The sequence below is a fragment of the Hemicordylus capensis genome, chromosome 15 (genome assembly GCF_027244095.1).
Source record: "Hemicordylus capensis ecotype Gifberg chromosome 15, rHemCap1.1.pri, whole genome shotgun sequence".
NCBI classification, from domain to species: Eukaryota; Metazoa; Chordata; class Lepidosauria; order Squamata; family Cordylidae; genus Hemicordylus; species Hemicordylus capensis.
In genome coordinates, this window is record NC_069671.1 from 20,098,576 (window position 1) to 20,114,745 (window position 16,170).

Here is a 16,170-nt window from a genome sequence, read left to right on the forward strand (position 1 = left end):
GCGGGGTCTGCAGAGAGCGTGCTCCTGCTTCTCCCTGCTGCAGTCTACACCCTCCCTTGGCAGGGCTAGCAACAGGCGGCCCCTTCACTCCCTCTTGCCAAGGCAGGTGAACCACAAGACCCCTTCTTCTGCTGGGGGCCATGGAGCAGAGTTTGGGCTTGCAGTTTCAGAGCCCCAGAAGAGAGACACTCCCCCCCCCCCGCTCAGAGCCAAGCCACGATGCAACTCTCTGCCCCCGCCTGGCTCACTCACGCAGCCTGGTGTCAGCAAAGGGCACGGGTACACTCTCGGCATAGCGCTCCTTCTTCCCACAGAAGATGGCGCTGGTCACCACTTTCTGGTCCAGCTGTTTCGGAGGGAGACAAAGCAACAGGCCTTCTAGTACTTTGACGGAGGAAAATCATAAGCATTGCCTGGGAAAGAGGTCGGTCCGGGAGCGCCTTTTAGCTGCAGCCAGCACTCACGTCTCTCCGATGAAGAGGACCGAGTTCTGCATCAAAGGGCGGCTTTAAGCCCATACACTAATTTCCCCCTTTTTATTTAGCCATCCTTTTTTTCCAAAGCTATTTTCCTGTCTAACAAACAAGCTGCAGTTTACAGTTTTAAGTGGAGCCATCGGCAACACAGGAAACATTCTGACCAAGCCGAGATGGTCATACAGCTGGTACTTCTCTCCTTTTGGAAGCACCAGGCCACTCCCAAATGCAGACATTACCTGGGCTTTCCTCTCCGCTGTGATGCTACGACAGTATTTCCGTACCAGATTCCTTATACAGAGCTTCTTCAGAAGCTCAGACGTCTGCATTGAAGGAGAAGAAACGGTCATGTGGCATGGGAACAGATCTGGCCTTAGGCCAAACAGAGCAGAAGTTCCCACGCTGGCAGCATCTTCAGTTAAAAGGATCTCTGGTAACAGGGTCCAGGAAGATCTGGGAGAGCAGCTGTCAGTCAGAGATGACAGTACTAGGCAAGATGGACAAATGGTCTGATTCTGGCTACGGCAGCTGGTTTTGTGGTAGCAAGCATGACTTGTCCTCTTTGCTAAGCAGGGTCCATCCCAGGTATATTTGGATGGGAGACCATGTGTGAGCACTGGAAGATCTTCTCCTTAGGGGAAGGGCCATTGCTGAGTGGGAAAGCACCTGCCTGCCTGCCTGCAGAATGTCCCAAGTTCCCTCCCTGGCAGCATCTCCAAGATAGGGCTCAGAGGGACTCCTGCCTGCAACCTTGGAGAAGCCGCTGCCAGTCTGTGAAGACAACACGGAGCTAGATAGACCAAGGGTCTGGCTCAGTACAAGGCAGCTTCCTATGTTCATATACAGTTTTTTTAACCTGCCCTCAAGTGGAGGGAAACTGCCCGAATCCATTAACCTGAATCAACTCCCTCAGTTCTCACCTCTACCAAGAGCTCCGGAGGCTTCAGCCAGGTCTTATCCAAGACATTTTTTGGAACATAGTCCCTGAGTTTCGTGAGGTAGTTGCACCTCACAAGCCTCACGAAATCCTTGTTCTCGGGGTTCAGGGGGTCTTTTCGGTTGATGAAGCTTTTTATGTACCTATAGAAAGGGGGAGAAACCCAAGACGCAAGCAGGCCGCCTGGCTTCATCACAGCAGGCCAGGCACTCCACAGGAGGAGGAGGGCTACAGCTGGGCTGGGGGTCCCACTGTGCCCTCCGCCATCATTTGTGTGTTCTCTACTGTCGAGAGCACACACAAGCACACCCTACTTACTCCTTGTACGAAGCTTCTCGGTGCGACTGCAAGGACTCCAGAGTATGTTTGGAGCAGCAGCTATCCCATCTGCCCCGATCCAGCGGGCCCCCCAACAGCGTGCTGACGGGGCAGCAAGAAGGAGCACCTGACCGCACCCAACTTACTTCCGGATGGTCTGCGCTGCCCACATCCTCCTCTTGGCCAGCTTGCGTGCCAGGACCCCTCTCCAGCAGGCCTCCAGCTTGATGGCTGCAAGGGAGACAGAGGCCACACTGCCAGGGTCCCCCCTCTTGCTCAACGGCCAAGCAAGGTGGAAGGGGCAGGGACCCTCCGGGCAGCAGGAGGCGGCTCGCTGAAGAGCAGGGCGTGGGGGCTTGGCTTCCGCCTTCCGCTCCCTGTAGGAGCTGGTCATGTCTGCAAACCAACCACGGCAGGAGTGGAAGTCAACCTCCCTCCTTAAGCCAGATGGAAGCTACTAACACCCACAAGCTCCAGCTGCACATTCCGGGGAGGGGTCTGCAGGAGGTACACGGGCCACCTTTGAGAGGAGACGGCTGTGCTCCTGAACTGGCGTTGGCACAGAGGGGCCCCTGGATCGGTTCCCACAGCGCGCACAGGGTTCCCTGGAGTGCGGTTTGGAAGAAACCCACCACACTACCCTAGCGTATCTAAGAGCGGCATCAAGTCAGGGCCAATAACTGGCCAGCAGAGGGCGATGGTGGTGCAGCAGGGACTGGCCAAGCAGCTGCCTTCCGAGGATTGGGTCATCCAGAGCTCAGTGTTATTTACACCTGGGGGGGGGGGTCACAGACTTGATGTTGTTGGGCTACAGCTCCCAATTCCCAACCTCCAGCCACAACGACCAACCTCTGGGGACTCAAGTTGGAGAACCACCCCCGGATGGTGTAGACGTCGCGGCTGGCTCTTTGGGTTTCAGACCGAGAAGGGTCTTCCCCCAGCTCCACCTGCAGATGCCAGGGATTGAACCTGGGACCGTCTGCAAGCAGAGCGGGGCCTCTCGTCTGCTTTGTACGCACCATGGCCTCTCCACTCGTGCACAGTAGAGCCCAGCTGAACATTAACCCAAAACCAAAACCCGTTTGGAGAGTTAGACGAGCATTGCAATCCGTCACAGAGAGAAGAGCCCAAACATTCCCACATCCCTGATTTTCTTAGAGAAACATGCATGCTCTAATCCGAGGACTGTATCAGTCAATAGTCAATTGGGCCGGGGTGCGGGTGGGGTACAAAGTATTGACTGAGTTAGAGTTAAGACTCGCCGTTTCCAGAATTTATGAAGGCTTGAAATTTAGTTTGCAAAAGGCATGATAGAAACATGGGAATAAAAAGCCTCCATCCATGTACAAGACGACACTTTGGATACTGATTCCAGCAAATCTGAGTATCTGCAAAACTGAGTTCCAGCTCTGAGCAAGCTCCCTTTGGGATCCCAACAAGCACATACCAGCTCTCCTCATTTTCTGGAATTCTCGCTTCCCGATGCATCCTTTGTATTTGGCTTGTATTCTGGCAACTGGAAGTAAAACAAACTTGTTTCTCCAAATGTATTGTTAGAAAGCCTCCGTTTAAAGACTTGTTTGAAGCAATTCAGCAACAGCAACAGCCCTGACCACTTTTGTACCCAGGAGGAGATTCTATGTAACTCGCCATCCAAAAGGAAAGCCTTTAAGGCAGGTGTAAGCCTGGGTCCCCAGATAATGTTGGACTACAACTTGATGCACCAGCCCTCAGATCTCCCTACAGAGTCAAAGAGAAACGCCTTCAGAAGCCACCTGAAGCAGCCACAGAAAAGGAAACGGCCACAACATTCCGACAGAAAAGAGGCCCCCAAATCTGAGTTCATAGGCAGCCACATTGCATACTTAGCAGATGCTTCCTGTATTCAAAGGCATCCTCAGTGGCGAACAGGGTTCTTGGGAAACGAATGAAGAGTTTGGTCCTAAACAGAAGAAAACACTGTAGGGAACAGGGACCCAAGCTTTGGTCACACTGCCCACCCTTGCCCTGGAAACTGAGAGGGGGTTCCTGACTGAAAACAAAGCACACCTTCTTCCCTGTTCTCTCTTGAATCTGGTTGACTCACAACTTGGTGGCCCCCACAGCCAGAACTCAGGGCTTTGGTTCACGGCCCCAAAACTGGACTGGGAGCGGTTGTGGGAACTGGCCCCAAGGACCAACCCTGGGATTTACCTCCCCAGTTTATACTCTTCAGGCTTGTAGCCGATATGCTTGACCAGCTTCTCCACTCCCACCGCAGGCGAGCCACGCCAGTGAGGCCAGGTCGCTGGGCACAACGACTTGTACCTAGGAAACAACCAGGGCAAGAGAAACCCGTGACCAGCCAGGCCATGACACCCAGAAGGAGTTCGTTTCGAGGGCAGCCTTTGCAAACTCGTTCTATTTGCAACAATCCAAGCCTGAATGTTGCACACACAGTTCCAGCCACCCTGTCTCAAGGAGGATAGTGCAGAGTGGAAACGATGTGGAACAGGGCAACTGAGATGGCCAGAGAGTTGGAAAGGGGCCTTTCCTTACAAGGAAGTTGCCAGAGCAGCGCCTTTTAAAGTGGTGAGACTCTGCTGTCTAGCAGAGGGAGAACTGGCCCTGATCCAGCCCCAACACAGCAAGTGTGTGAGGTTTACCTTTGGAGGAAATGCTCGTACTTCCGGCGGTAAGCAAAACCGGCCCGCCTCACTCGCAGGTGCTCCATCAACCCCAGGTACTTCACCTGGTGCTTTATCAAGGAGTTGTCAAATTTGTCTGCGGGAGAGAAGACGGCACATCAGCTCCAAGACCGTGGCTACTGGGGAGGAGGATGCAAACAGGGCAACCCAGATGACAGTTCAACCCACAGGCTAGGGAAGTGGGTGGCTAGGTCGGAAAACGCAGCCAGATACCAGCCCCAGTCCCCGTTTGGAGCCTGCCTCCCTTTCCCTGGCTAATTACATCCCAATCCCAAGATCTGCATCCTCAGGTGCAACGCTGTTACACTCCCAGAATCATACGAGATCGAACTGCCTCTCTTACTTGTCTAGAATCCCAGCTTTGGGTCCCCAGATGATGTTGGACTACAACTTGGATGATTATGAGTCATCATCAATGGACTAAAAACTATTTTAAAGTGTGTTTGTTCTTGGGCGGTTCACAAAGTAAAGACAAAAATGACTCAATACAACAAAATAAAATTTGTTATGGGGCGGCCGACAAATTAAAATTAAAATAATAATAATAATAATAATAATTAATAATAAAAAATTATTTGTTGGTCACCCCATAACCAGTTGTTCTTGGGCGGTTCACAAAGAAACAAAAATTGCATGCACGCACACACACAAAAGACAAAAAAAAGATCATTTTAAAAACCTGTTTTAGAATGTCTGGGTGAATGGAGAGGGCTTCCCATGGTGTCTAAAGTAATGAAGCAATGGTGCCAGGTGAGCCTCCCTGGGGAGGCCACTCCACAAAAGGGGGGCCACTGCCAAAAAGCACCCCCCCTCCCTCGTAGCTACCCACCTCACCCCATTTGGTGGGGGTACTTGGAGCTGTGAAGAGGATCTCAAGGTCCAGGAGGGACATATGCGACAAGGCACTCTCTCAGGCAGCTGGGCCCCCAGTCGCTTGGGGCTTTAAAAGTGGGACACAGCACTTTGAGAACTGGGCCTGGAAATGGATTGGGGGCTAGTGCAAGGGTCAAAAACATGGTGGCTTTTCTTTGCAAGGAAGCACAGACTTTGGGGACCCCAGAAGCCATCTCTACCACCACCCAGCTGTAGGAAGCCAAAGCCATCCCCAGGCCCTGCACAGCCGAGGTCCCTGGGGTGTCCTTACCGGGCGCCTTGTCATCGTTGGGCTTGATGCACCGGATGTAGGAAGGCTCTTTGGACATGAGGATCTCAATCAAGCTGGCCAGGCTGTTTTTGAACTGGGTGGCCACCTGCAAGGGCCAAACGCCTCCGTCAGCACCAATGCAGAAAGCAAGGTTGGAGGGCAGGGGTACACCCCCCATTTGAAAAAGAAAACCATGCTGCCCTCACAAAGAGGAGGTTGCAGAGCTGGAAGAGGTGCACAAGAGAGCAGCCAAGCTGTCCAAAGGGTTCAGGCCTCTTCCCCAGGAGGAAAGGCTCAGGCATTTGAGAGCTTGTTGTTAAGGGAGAGCGACAGAGAGTGGAGAAAGTTCAGAGAGAAGACTGGACTTGCTGCTGGTCCAGATAGCTTAAGAAGGGGATGAGCAAATTCACAGAGAAGGAGAGGTAAGCCAACAGCTAGTCGCCATGATGCCTCTGGAGCCTCCATGTCCAGAGGCAGTATACCACCAAATATGTGGGGGCAACAAGGAGGAAGTGCTGTTGCTTTCATGCCCTGCACATGGACCTTCTGGAAGAATCTAGCGGGCCACTGCGGGAATAATCAATAGTACTAGTACTGCAGTAGTGAGCACTAATTGTCCCCTTTGAAAAGCAGGGTCTGCCCTGGTTTGCATTTGGAGGGGTGAATACATGCGAGTGCTTTAAGAGATTTCCCTTGGAGGGGGATGGGGGCCCCAGCTCAGTGGTATCTGCCTGGCACACAGCAGGGCCCAGGTTCACTCCCTGGCAGCAGCATTTCCAGGTAGGACTTGGAGAGACTCCTGCCTGGAACCCAGGAAAGCTGCTGCCGGTCAGGGTAGACGATAATGAGCTAGATGGTCTGACTCAGTAGGAGGCAGCTTCCTGTGTCCCTAGGAGTACCTGGGCCGCCCTCTGGTCAGAACCAGCACGGGCCCCTCTGATGAAAGACTTCCCCTTAAAATATCAAGGCCCCGCCTAGCTTGATATTTGAATCTGGCCAATCCATTTCAGAATTCCAGCCCCTAAATCTCAACTCTGTCTCATTAGGAGATGCAACTCACCGTCTCCGGCCGCCTCCGGTTGTCCAGTTCTGACAGATGGAAACATTCCCTAAGGATGCCATTTTTGGACTTGCACAGCACCTTTAAGTGGAAGGAAGACACGGCAACGGTCAGGTCCAGAGTGGGCCACGTTTCGCACCCTCCTTCTCCAAAAAGCCCTTCCTCCTCCTCCTCTTCCTCCTCCTGTGCTTCCACCTCTGCTCCTGCCTTTGCTCTCATCACACTTTGCATTTGCAGGGCCAGCCAGTGTCGGGTTCCATAAGAAACAAGCCCAGACCCTGGGAGCATACACAGATGCCACTTTTTACCTCTTTAAGGTTCCTGTAGAGAAGATCGTTATTTTTCTCCAAAAATCCTGGGGGGGGGGGGGAATAAAGTTCAGAACACACACTGAGAAAAACAGAACAGAAGTAACAAGAACGACTTCATCGCTGAGTTATCTTTTTCCTTTTTTTCTTCTTTTTAAGATCAAGGTAGGATGCACATTTTAAAGACAAATGATCCCCGATTGCAGTGATCTGCACACGGTTCTACTCTTAAGCATGATCTCTCTTGTGCTTTTTATGACTACAAATGGACTCTTATGGACAGGGGCATTGCGAGGCGCTTACGAGATCCAGGGCCCAGCCCACAGCCCTGCTTTGGACACACAACTCAGTCCTGGCCCCCCCACCCCAGAGAACCACTACATCTGACTCCTCTCCAAAGGGAAACTGAACGAGAAAAGTGCTGCACTGGGGACCCCAATGCAGGGGGTCTAGCGTGTCTATTTTGCTCCCCCCACCGGCATGGCACCCTTTGGGGAGGGGGAAACAGAGGCAAGAAGCCATTGTTGCTGCTGTAGCAGCAGCAGCAGCCGGGACCTCCCACCCCTCATTTGAGAAGGAAGTGGGTGATGTGATTTGGGGCTCTGAGCCACTAACTGGGGACCCAGGCCCCATTGCTCAGCCCCTAATGGCACCCCTGCTGACAAAACTCTGCCAAAACGATGGGGCTCAGACCTCCCAACTCCGACTGCTGGACCCCAAAGTGCTGCCAGAGAAGGGGAAGCTACTGATTCTAGAATTCAGAATTGTGTTCTTCAAAGCGGAGTATTCTCAGCCTGGCTTAGGGGTCGCTCCCCCAAAATAAGGGCTCCAACAGTGGCACAAGGACCAGGCGGGAGGCTGCAGGCTCTGCTGGGTCAGTTTGGAGACTCTCGCCTGAGCTTGGTCTGATTCCACACCTTAGGAGTGTAGTATGTGGCTCCCCCGAGCTGAAACCCAAGGAAGCAGCACTCGCTCACCTACGGTGCAATACGTCACTTCCCCGGCATAATGGAGGAGACGGAAATCCATCCAGTCAATGGATTTCCGTGTCTTCTGGTCCGCAAGCTTCCGGCTAGGGACAGAAATAAAGAGCACTGAGCCTTTTGGTTTAGCTTCTGGGGCTAGAAGATAAATACGTTTATTTTGGTCATTGGCCAATATTAATGCAGCCACACAAAGGGCTGCTGGGCATTTTGCCTCACAGCGGACGGCAATCCTGCAGGGGTTTTCAGATGGAGGCCAGGCAGCCATCCGTCAGGGATGCTGCCAGAGATTCCTGCACTGAGCAGAGGGTTGGGCGAGTCTAGGTGGCCTCCAGGGTACCTTCCCACTCCACACCTCTGTGACTAGCATCTCAGTCAGGGCCAAACACAATTGCGGCTGGGTGGAAGCTATTAAGTACAGCTTGGCCCAAAAGCATCCACAGGACCTCCACTTGTGGGGGGGGCGGTCTTGGGGGAAAGGTCTTCTCCAGGGAGATTATGGATCATAGGTGCATACGTCAGGATGTGGGCATGGGTTCCTACTTTCTCCTCCAACTTTTCCAGAAAACTCAAGTCCGTTGCTTCTCCAGGCCGCAAACATTCTTCATCCTGAAGGGGGGGGAGGGAAGCAGGGGGGAGAGGAGAAACCGTGCCAGCAGCTGCTCTTAAGCCAGCCAACACCCTGTGGCGAAGGAGCCCCAAATTCCCCCCACTCTTACCAGTATGGAAATGATCCCTTTGTGTTTCTCTTCCACAAGGTCACATATGATCTTGTTGTTGAAATATGGAATTGGCTCCCACTGGAATCCAAAGCACAAGAGGAACGGGGGGTTGGCAGTGAGATCTCACTCACACACACACACACACACACACACACACACACCCCTGCCGATCCCTTTGGTCTGAGTGCGTAAGGGGCTCCCTTGGGAACTGGGCTACGGCCACCAGCCCTTTGAGCAATTTCAGGCTGAAGCTTAGGGAGGATGTTGGAGGGATACTGGAGCCCCTAGAAGTGGGCCACCATGAGCCAGAGTCTCGGAGAGCGTTGCTGGTGGCTTGCAAGCAGCTGCTCCACTTCTCGCAGGAGCAGGGCAGTGGTCCATGTGGGTGCTGCCGACGGGGCCGGGCACAAGGAGGGGAAGGCACTGTGCGGGCAGCTCACCTCGATGTCCTCCAGCTTGTACTCCTCTTGCTCTGCCTTCAAGGTCATCTCCAGCAGCAGCTGCTGCAGCTTCTCATTGCAGTAATTGATGCAGAACTGTTCAAAGCTTGGGGGAAATCCCCCAAAGCAGAAACAAGTCATTTGCCTCACACACAGTAGTGGAGAGGCATCTCAATTTCAACACAATAGCACACCCTGAAAGGTGCAGGCTTACAGGATTCACAACTCCTCCATAGCGTTTGCTTATTTTTGCCAAGAAGCTTATTATGACAACTATTTATATACCACTTTTCAACAAACATTTCCAAAGCGGTTTAACATGGAGAAATAATAAACAAATAAGATGACTCCTGTCCCCAAAGGGCTCACAATCAAAAAAGAAGCATAAGATAGACCCCCAGCAACAGCCACTGGAGGGATGTTGTGCTGGGGGTGGAGAGGGCCAGTTGCTCTCCCCCTGCTCAATAAAGAGAATCACCACATAAAAGGTGCCTCTTGGCCCAGTTAGCAGGGTTATAGCATTAGCAAACTTGTCAGGCATCTGTACAGTGTTGCTGAAGGCTCCAGAAACACATACCTGCCTTCTACCTCCAGCCTCCAAGGCAGGATGCCTCTGAATCCCAGCTGCAGGGGAGCAACAGCAGGAGAGAGGGCCTGCCCCTTTCAGCTCTTGCCTGTGGGCTCCCCAGAGGCATCTGGTGGGCCACTGTGGGAAACAGGATGCTGGACTGGATGGGCCTCCTTGGGCCTGATCCGGCAGGGCGGCTCTGATGTGGGTTTGCCAATCTGTAGTATTGCCAAGTCAGCAGAAGTGTGTTCCTGTTTCAAGGCCTTGCTGCCACAGGAGTGTGTGCAAACCTGTCAGGTCTATGCAAGAAGCTGCTGTCTCCGTCAAGGGGCCCTTTCCAACCAAAGCCACCGCTCTCTACCTTGAGGCTTCCTGACCACATTAAGTGCTTGATTTCCAACGCCACTTACCTGTTTGTTTCAAAGACTTCGAAGCCATAAATATCCAGTAGCCCAATCACCATTTTCTTGGTGAGGTCCTATCAAGCAAAGCACAGTCAGTGTGCAGCCATCTCCAGGGGCCTCGTCATGGTCCTTCTGCCTGTGGATGAGGGGTTGCCTGCACAGCACCCCACAAGCAGAAGCACACCTGGGGCATGCCCTTCTTCAACTCACACTGATGAGGGCCCAGTTACAACTCAAGACACAGAGAGAACAAGGCTGGAGAATACAAGCTAAACTATGCAGGATACAAAATCCATATTGATCTTGCAGGAGAGATGTTAGGTGGGGTACAAAGAAGCAGAGCAGACGGGAATCTAGTCTCTGGTGCACTTCCCCCCACCCCTGCCATCTAGAGTTTACATAGGAAGCGGTCTTCTTGAGAGTCAGACACTTGTTCCATCTGGCTCAGCATTGTCCTCACTGACTGGCAGCAGCTCTCCGAGCCATCTCTGGAGATGCTGCCAGCCAGGGACTGAACCCAGGACTTTCTGCATGCCCAGCAGATGCCCTGCTCCTGAGTTACAGTCCCGTCCATTGCACATGCTGGGCTTATGCCAGGGGACCAAGGGTGTCAAAAGCTTCATGGAAAGATGGGTTTTGAGAAGAGACGTGAAAGGAGGAAGACAGACAGACAGAGGCATGCCTCTTCTAGAGGCAGTCGCAGACAGAAGGGGCAACTGTGTTTTTAAGCTAGCTTCGTGTCCAAGGACTGAAGAACCACCCACCTTGTTTGCTAAAGAGCCATTGATTTTGTTGACCAGCCAAGTAAAGGTCCGCCCGTATATTGCCTTGGCTACGGCGTCCCGAGCATAGAAGGCCAGGTCGACATTCAGCGGGCTTAAAACCTGAGGAGAGAGAAAAACAAACCCACTGCACACAGAGAGACATTTCGAACTGGCTGTTGCCCATCTCTGCAGACGGGAGGTGTGAGCTGTACCTCTTCAAACCGGGCCTCGATTTTCCTGTGTGTGAGAGCTTCTTGCAGGATGGAGAGGTGGACACCCAAGAGCTAGAAAGAGAATCCAAAGAGACCTCCTGTTAAGCAGTCATGGAAAGGGGACCCCAGAGACCTCTGCTGCCTACGCTGCATGTTTTAGGGAGTACTCAACCGCAACCATGTTGTCTGAATTCTTGCACAAGGTGCAAGTGACAGCAAGTCCAGAGAAAAAGGCTGGAGTGTAAGCAACTCCAGGAAATTTTCTCCAAGTTGTCACAAAAGCTCCCACGGCCCCCGAGTTGGGTACCTTTGAGATCCACTTGATCTGGGTGCCTTTAGTGATGATGGCGTGGCCATTGCTGTCCTCCTCAAACTGGATGTTCCCCAGGTGCAGCACACTGGCAATGACCCCAAAGAGGTTCTGTGGCCAAAGAGAGAAACAGGGTTGCTAAACCAAGAATTACCGGTGAGACAACACAACACACACAGTGGCTGCTAAGCAAGGAGCTGTTCCAGACCAGCCACCGCCCTAAGCTGTGGTACATACTACTCCAATCCATGCAGACCACCAGACACCACACAGAATTCCAGATACATCACCAAGGACACTCAAATTCTGTACTCGAGGCTTTTTTTTTTTTAAGTGTGAATGCTTTTGCTTATGTGCATTATCTATCTATCTATCTATCAGCTTTGTACACCTCCCCAAACTTTCATCTGAGCGGTTAACATAAAAACAAGTTAAAAGCATATACAAAAACTTAAAACAATTTAGGTAATTTAAAATCAAACAGGTTAAAAGCTAAACATTTAAAAAGCTGAAAAAGCTTGGGTGAGGAGGTGGGTTTTCAAATGCTTTTTAAAAATTGTCAGAGACGGGGAGGATCGTATTTCAGTAGGGAGCGCATTCCACATCTTGGGGCAGCAACCGAGAAGGCCCGTCCCTGTGTGGTCAACAGCCGAGCTGGCGGCAACTGGAGACAGACCGCTCCAGACGACCTCTGTGGGCAGTGGGGCTCATAATGAAGACGACGTTATCTTAAATTAAGTGCATTATACTTTTATAACCATTTTCCCCTCCCCCACTTCTGCTAGATGTGGAAGAGGGACAAGGAAATCCACTACCAAAGCATTTCCTTACAGTTGTAAGGACTAACCTTTGCTGCCAATTCATTTTAAATGGAAAATTCTTAAGCCACTTGATCCTGCACCAAGTTGCATACTTTGACTTCGGACACACCAAGTGCAGCGTGTCGGTTTCAAGGTCCATTGGGAGGCACAGGGCCCTGCCCGCGCATGGATACTAGGCATGGTTTCTTGGGAGTAAGTTCTGCTGAGTTCAGTGAACTCTGCTCCCAAGGAAGCTATTCATAGGATTGCATTCTACCACAGATGTCTGGTGAGGAAGAGAGCCATCTCTCTGTGGCAGAGTCCAAGAGGTATTACAGGGATCTAAAAACATGGGTCCCCAGATTATGTTGGACTATAACTCCCATCATTCCCTGCCACAATGGCCATTTTAGCAGGGGAAAATGGGAGCTGGAGTCCAGCAATATCTGGAGACCCATGTCAGAGATCCCCTGTTGCACTAGAATAAGGTTCTAGGTTCAATCTGAACATCTCCAACTGAAGTCTTTAGAAGTCGCTCTGTGGGGGAGACACCTCTGCCTCGAGCTTCAAGAGCCACCCCCCACTACATAGGGTTGCCATGTCCCTCAGAATTTAGGGTAGCCCCGGTAATTTGGCTCCTCCACCCAGCTGCTAAATTCCACCCAGATTTACACGGATTTCAAATGCACTGCCCAGATTTTACTCTGGATCCAATCACATGGGAGGGCAGAGGAGGATGGGAAATATACAAATCTGTCAAATAAATAAAATGCAAATTAGCTGCTACATAATTTGCATGATATGCAAATTAGGCCACCCAGATTTGGGAAGCTTGCATACGGCAACCCGTTCTGTTCTGCACGACTGGCATTTGCAAGAGTTGCTTCCAGTTTCCATCAATCGTGTTTGTTATCCTTCCAACCAAACTTAAAAACCCACCCCACCCTCTCCTCCAGTTTATACCTCAGTATTTCTCTCTGAAAAGTCAATGACTGCGAAGGCTTTCTGGACAGTTCTCCAGTCACTCCTGTCGTTAATGGATGCCACTTTGGCACAGTCACCCTGTTGGGGGGAACAGGAAAGGCATGAGACCCCTTTGCCAAGGAAGTGTGGTGTAGTGGGGAGAAGACGGACTTGGGACCAGGGAGACCCGAGTCCAGTTCCAAGCATCCCGTGTGTGGACAAGATGGTGAGGGGAACCAAGTGCCTTGGAGAGGCAGACATTTGGGGCTTTGTAATCTGGAAGAGAGACACAAAAATGTTTTATGGTGGAGAGAGAAGTTTCACCCTCACCCATAACACCAGCAGTCAGGATCGCCACTGGCAGCCGATTCAGGACAAAAGGAAGTATGACTTTACACAACACATCATTAATTCAGGAAACCCGCTGCCTTGGACTGTGGCGATGGCCAGCAGGACAGATCAGCTTAAGAGGCAATTCGACCCATTCGGGGACGAATCGGGATGGCTCAGTGTCTCTGCTGGACCTCTTCCAAACCAGGATGAGCCCTCTGGAGTGCCATTCTTGGGCTGTGGACAGGTGTACATAACTGTAACAGTGAGTTTGCTATGGGAGGAACAAATTCACTCCCCAAGTGTCAAGCCAGAAATCCACAGAGAATCTTTGGAGAAAGCTTAGCCGTCCCCTGCAGAAACAGGGGTGAGGATGCTCCTCTGCAGGCAGCAAATTCTTTCTGCACTAGACAAGCCAGCCTTTTGGTGCACAAATGAACTGCGCCTCTAACTTTAATTCAGACACTGGTGTGCTTCAGCTGCCTAAAGTATAGGTAAAGTGTGCCATCGAGTCGATTTCGACTCCGGGTGCCCACAGAGCCCTGTGGTGTCTTTGGTAGAATACAGGAGGGGTTGACCGTTGCCTCCTCCCACACAGTATGAGATGATGCCTTTCAGCACCTTCCTATATCGCTGCTGCCTGATATATAGTACCAGCGGGGATTCGAACCGGCAACCTTCTGCTTGTTAGTCAAACATTTCCCCACTGCGCCACTTAAGGTGGTCGTACAGCCCAAGAAATGCTGGCTTAGGGAATGGAGCAACAGAACTGGTCCACCACACAACCTGTATTAGGTACATGTACTTCTGGGGGTCGCGCTCCAGGCCAAGTCCACGAAGCAGGTCTTCTTCCCCACCCTCCAGTAACTGGTAGAAGATGTGGAAATTGCGCTCCCCAGGGTTCTGGTGGACGACGCGGGATTTCTCGATCAGGTAGCTGAGGATGTGCCCGCCAACGGGAGCTCCCTGCCAAGAGAACCAAAAAGAGGGGGTGTGAAGAGCTCCTCTCCAGCAAGGGGGATGCAGACCCAAGAGCTCTGAAGCAATCCAGTGGCAAAGTCTGTGCTTCCCATCTAGCTAACAGGTCTGGGCAGAAGGACTGGGGAAGAAGACCTCCATCAAGGTCACCGTATAAGGCAGAGGTTCTCAGACCTTGGTCCCTAAAGGATGTTGGACAACAACTCCAAACGGACATTGTGGCTGTGGATGATGGGAACTGTAGTCCCAGGTACTTTAGGGACCAAAGTTTGAGAACCCTCAATCTCTCAACAATGATGCCTGAGTCAGGTGAGCAGTGAATGTCTCCGTACTCCAAATTAAAACTCTCTCTTGTTTCGGGTACTGAAGCAGGAGCTCTGCTTTACCTTAAAATCAAACTGGATGTCCATGTACTTCCCAAACCTGCTCGAGTTGTCATTACGGAGAGTTTTGGCATTCCCAAAAGCCTGTAGATGAACACACAAGGGAACAAAAGAGGCATTCACCTTTGTTGTATCATGCTTGCTTTTGAGGAAAAATTTTGACTTTGACTTTTTGCATTCCTGTGAATTCATTCATTCACTGGGTTTTGTTTAGAACTTCTGGCCAAGCATTCAACATCCAGTGACAAGTGCAAAGTTTCCACAAGCAACGTTTCTCTTTTCTGTTCCAGCATCTGTAATCCAAATCTGAATAGTATTGCAATCAGCGTTTCCCGAGTGTTTGATACATGGATCACAGTATTATTCTTTTTGTTTGTTTGTTTGTTTCCATGCTAGAAAGAGGATGGGACCATGGATGTTGTTTCCCAAAGCAAGGTTCCACTTTTGAACCACCACCACCACCACCTCCACCTCAAGCCCTGGGCGAAAGCTGGAGAGAGAGAGAGGCTTCAGAAGCATCCCACAGTGAGCCGGGCTGGACCACCAACATCTCTCACTTCCCGCCTCTGGGCTTGGTTTACCTCCAGAACGGGATTGGAGAGGAGCAAGCGGTCCCGGACGATCTGCAGCTGCTCTGTTGTTGTGCAAGTCACGGCAAAGTACTGCAGGATCTTCTTGGAGGCCTCGGTTTTGCCAGCTCCGCTCTCCCCTGAGATTAGGATGAAGTGGTTGTTGTACTCCGTGCACATGTCTCGGTAGGCATTGTCAGCGATGGCATAGCTGGGGAAGAAGAGCCACACACACCCATCGTCAGCAAGGGCACCACACACATGTTTGCAGGTTATGCTAAATCTCCTAGGGGGTGCAGAAGAGGGGCCATCTCTCAGCCGCAAAGTCCCTGCTTGGCATGCCCAAGGTCCCCAGTGAATCCCTGGCAAGCAGCATCTCAAAGTCGGGCTGGGAAAGACCCTTCTCTGCTGCCAAGCCATTCAGCTAGATGCTCCAAGCGTCTGGCTCGGGATAGAGGCAGCTTCAAAGAGCTCCCCTACTCCCCAAGAAGGCTGCATATCTGCCCCACTGCTGGCCTTCTGGCCTGGCTTTTTGGGGAAGCCATTGCGCCCATATGACACACACATTATATTTTCGCTTGCCTGCCCTTCTGTTCTGTTCATTGTATTTTGTTACTGAAGGGTTGCTTGCTTGTTTCTTTAAAATGTTTATTGTGGTAAGAAACCCACAGAAAGGCAGGGCTGGGATTTGAAGAGGTGCCTGCACTCCAATTGCCACCTGACTATTTATTTTTCTTTGTAAACTGCTTTGCAAACTTTTGTTGAACAGCAGTATATAAATATATGTTGTCGCGTACAGAAGGGGCTGGTACAC

The 16,170-nt window shown here is 51.5% G+C and overlaps 1 protein-coding gene across 3 annotated transcripts in view; it reads right to left on the reverse strand.

Annotated features, from left to right (window-relative positions):
• The window catches only part of MYO1H (myosin IH), a 35,379-nt gene that overhangs the window by 4,213 nt on the left and 14,996 nt on the right, over positions 1–16,170 (reverse strand). For all 3 annotated transcript variants that reach the window (XM_053280422.1, XM_053280421.1, XM_053280423.1), the window contains exons 4-26: positions 15,369–15,567; positions 14,791–14,871; positions 14,213–14,392; positions 13,097–13,195; positions 11,331–11,444; positions 11,024–11,095; positions 10,812–10,931; positions 10,054–10,121; positions 9,076–9,181; positions 8,633–8,713; positions 8,431–8,522; positions 7,908–8,002; positions 6,931–6,977; positions 6,623–6,703; positions 5,563–5,668; positions 4,377–4,494; positions 3,925–4,038; positions 3,597–3,673; positions 3,179–3,247; positions 1,878–1,962; positions 1,397–1,556; positions 716–799; positions 253–346 (exon numbers count right to left, since the gene is read on the reverse strand). In XM_053280422.1, coding sequence (XP_053136397.1) covers positions 253–346; positions 716–799; positions 1,397–1,556; positions 1,878–1,962; positions 3,179–3,247; positions 3,597–3,673; positions 3,925–4,038; positions 4,377–4,494; positions 5,563–5,668; positions 6,623–6,703; positions 6,931–6,977; positions 7,908–8,002; positions 8,431–8,522; positions 8,633–8,713; positions 9,076–9,181; positions 10,054–10,121; positions 10,812–10,931; positions 11,024–11,095; positions 11,331–11,444; positions 13,097–13,195; positions 14,213–14,392; positions 14,791–14,871; positions 15,369–15,567 — 2,342 coding nt within the window. The remainder of the gene's footprint in view (positions 1–252; positions 347–715; positions 800–1,396; positions 1,557–1,877; positions 1,963–3,178; positions 3,248–3,596; positions 3,674–3,924; positions 4,039–4,376; positions 4,495–5,562; positions 5,669–6,622; positions 6,704–6,930; positions 6,978–7,907; positions 8,003–8,430; positions 8,523–8,632; positions 8,714–9,075; positions 9,182–10,053; positions 10,122–10,811; positions 10,932–11,023; positions 11,096–11,330; positions 11,445–13,096; positions 13,196–14,212; positions 14,393–14,790; positions 14,872–15,368; positions 15,568–16,170) is intronic.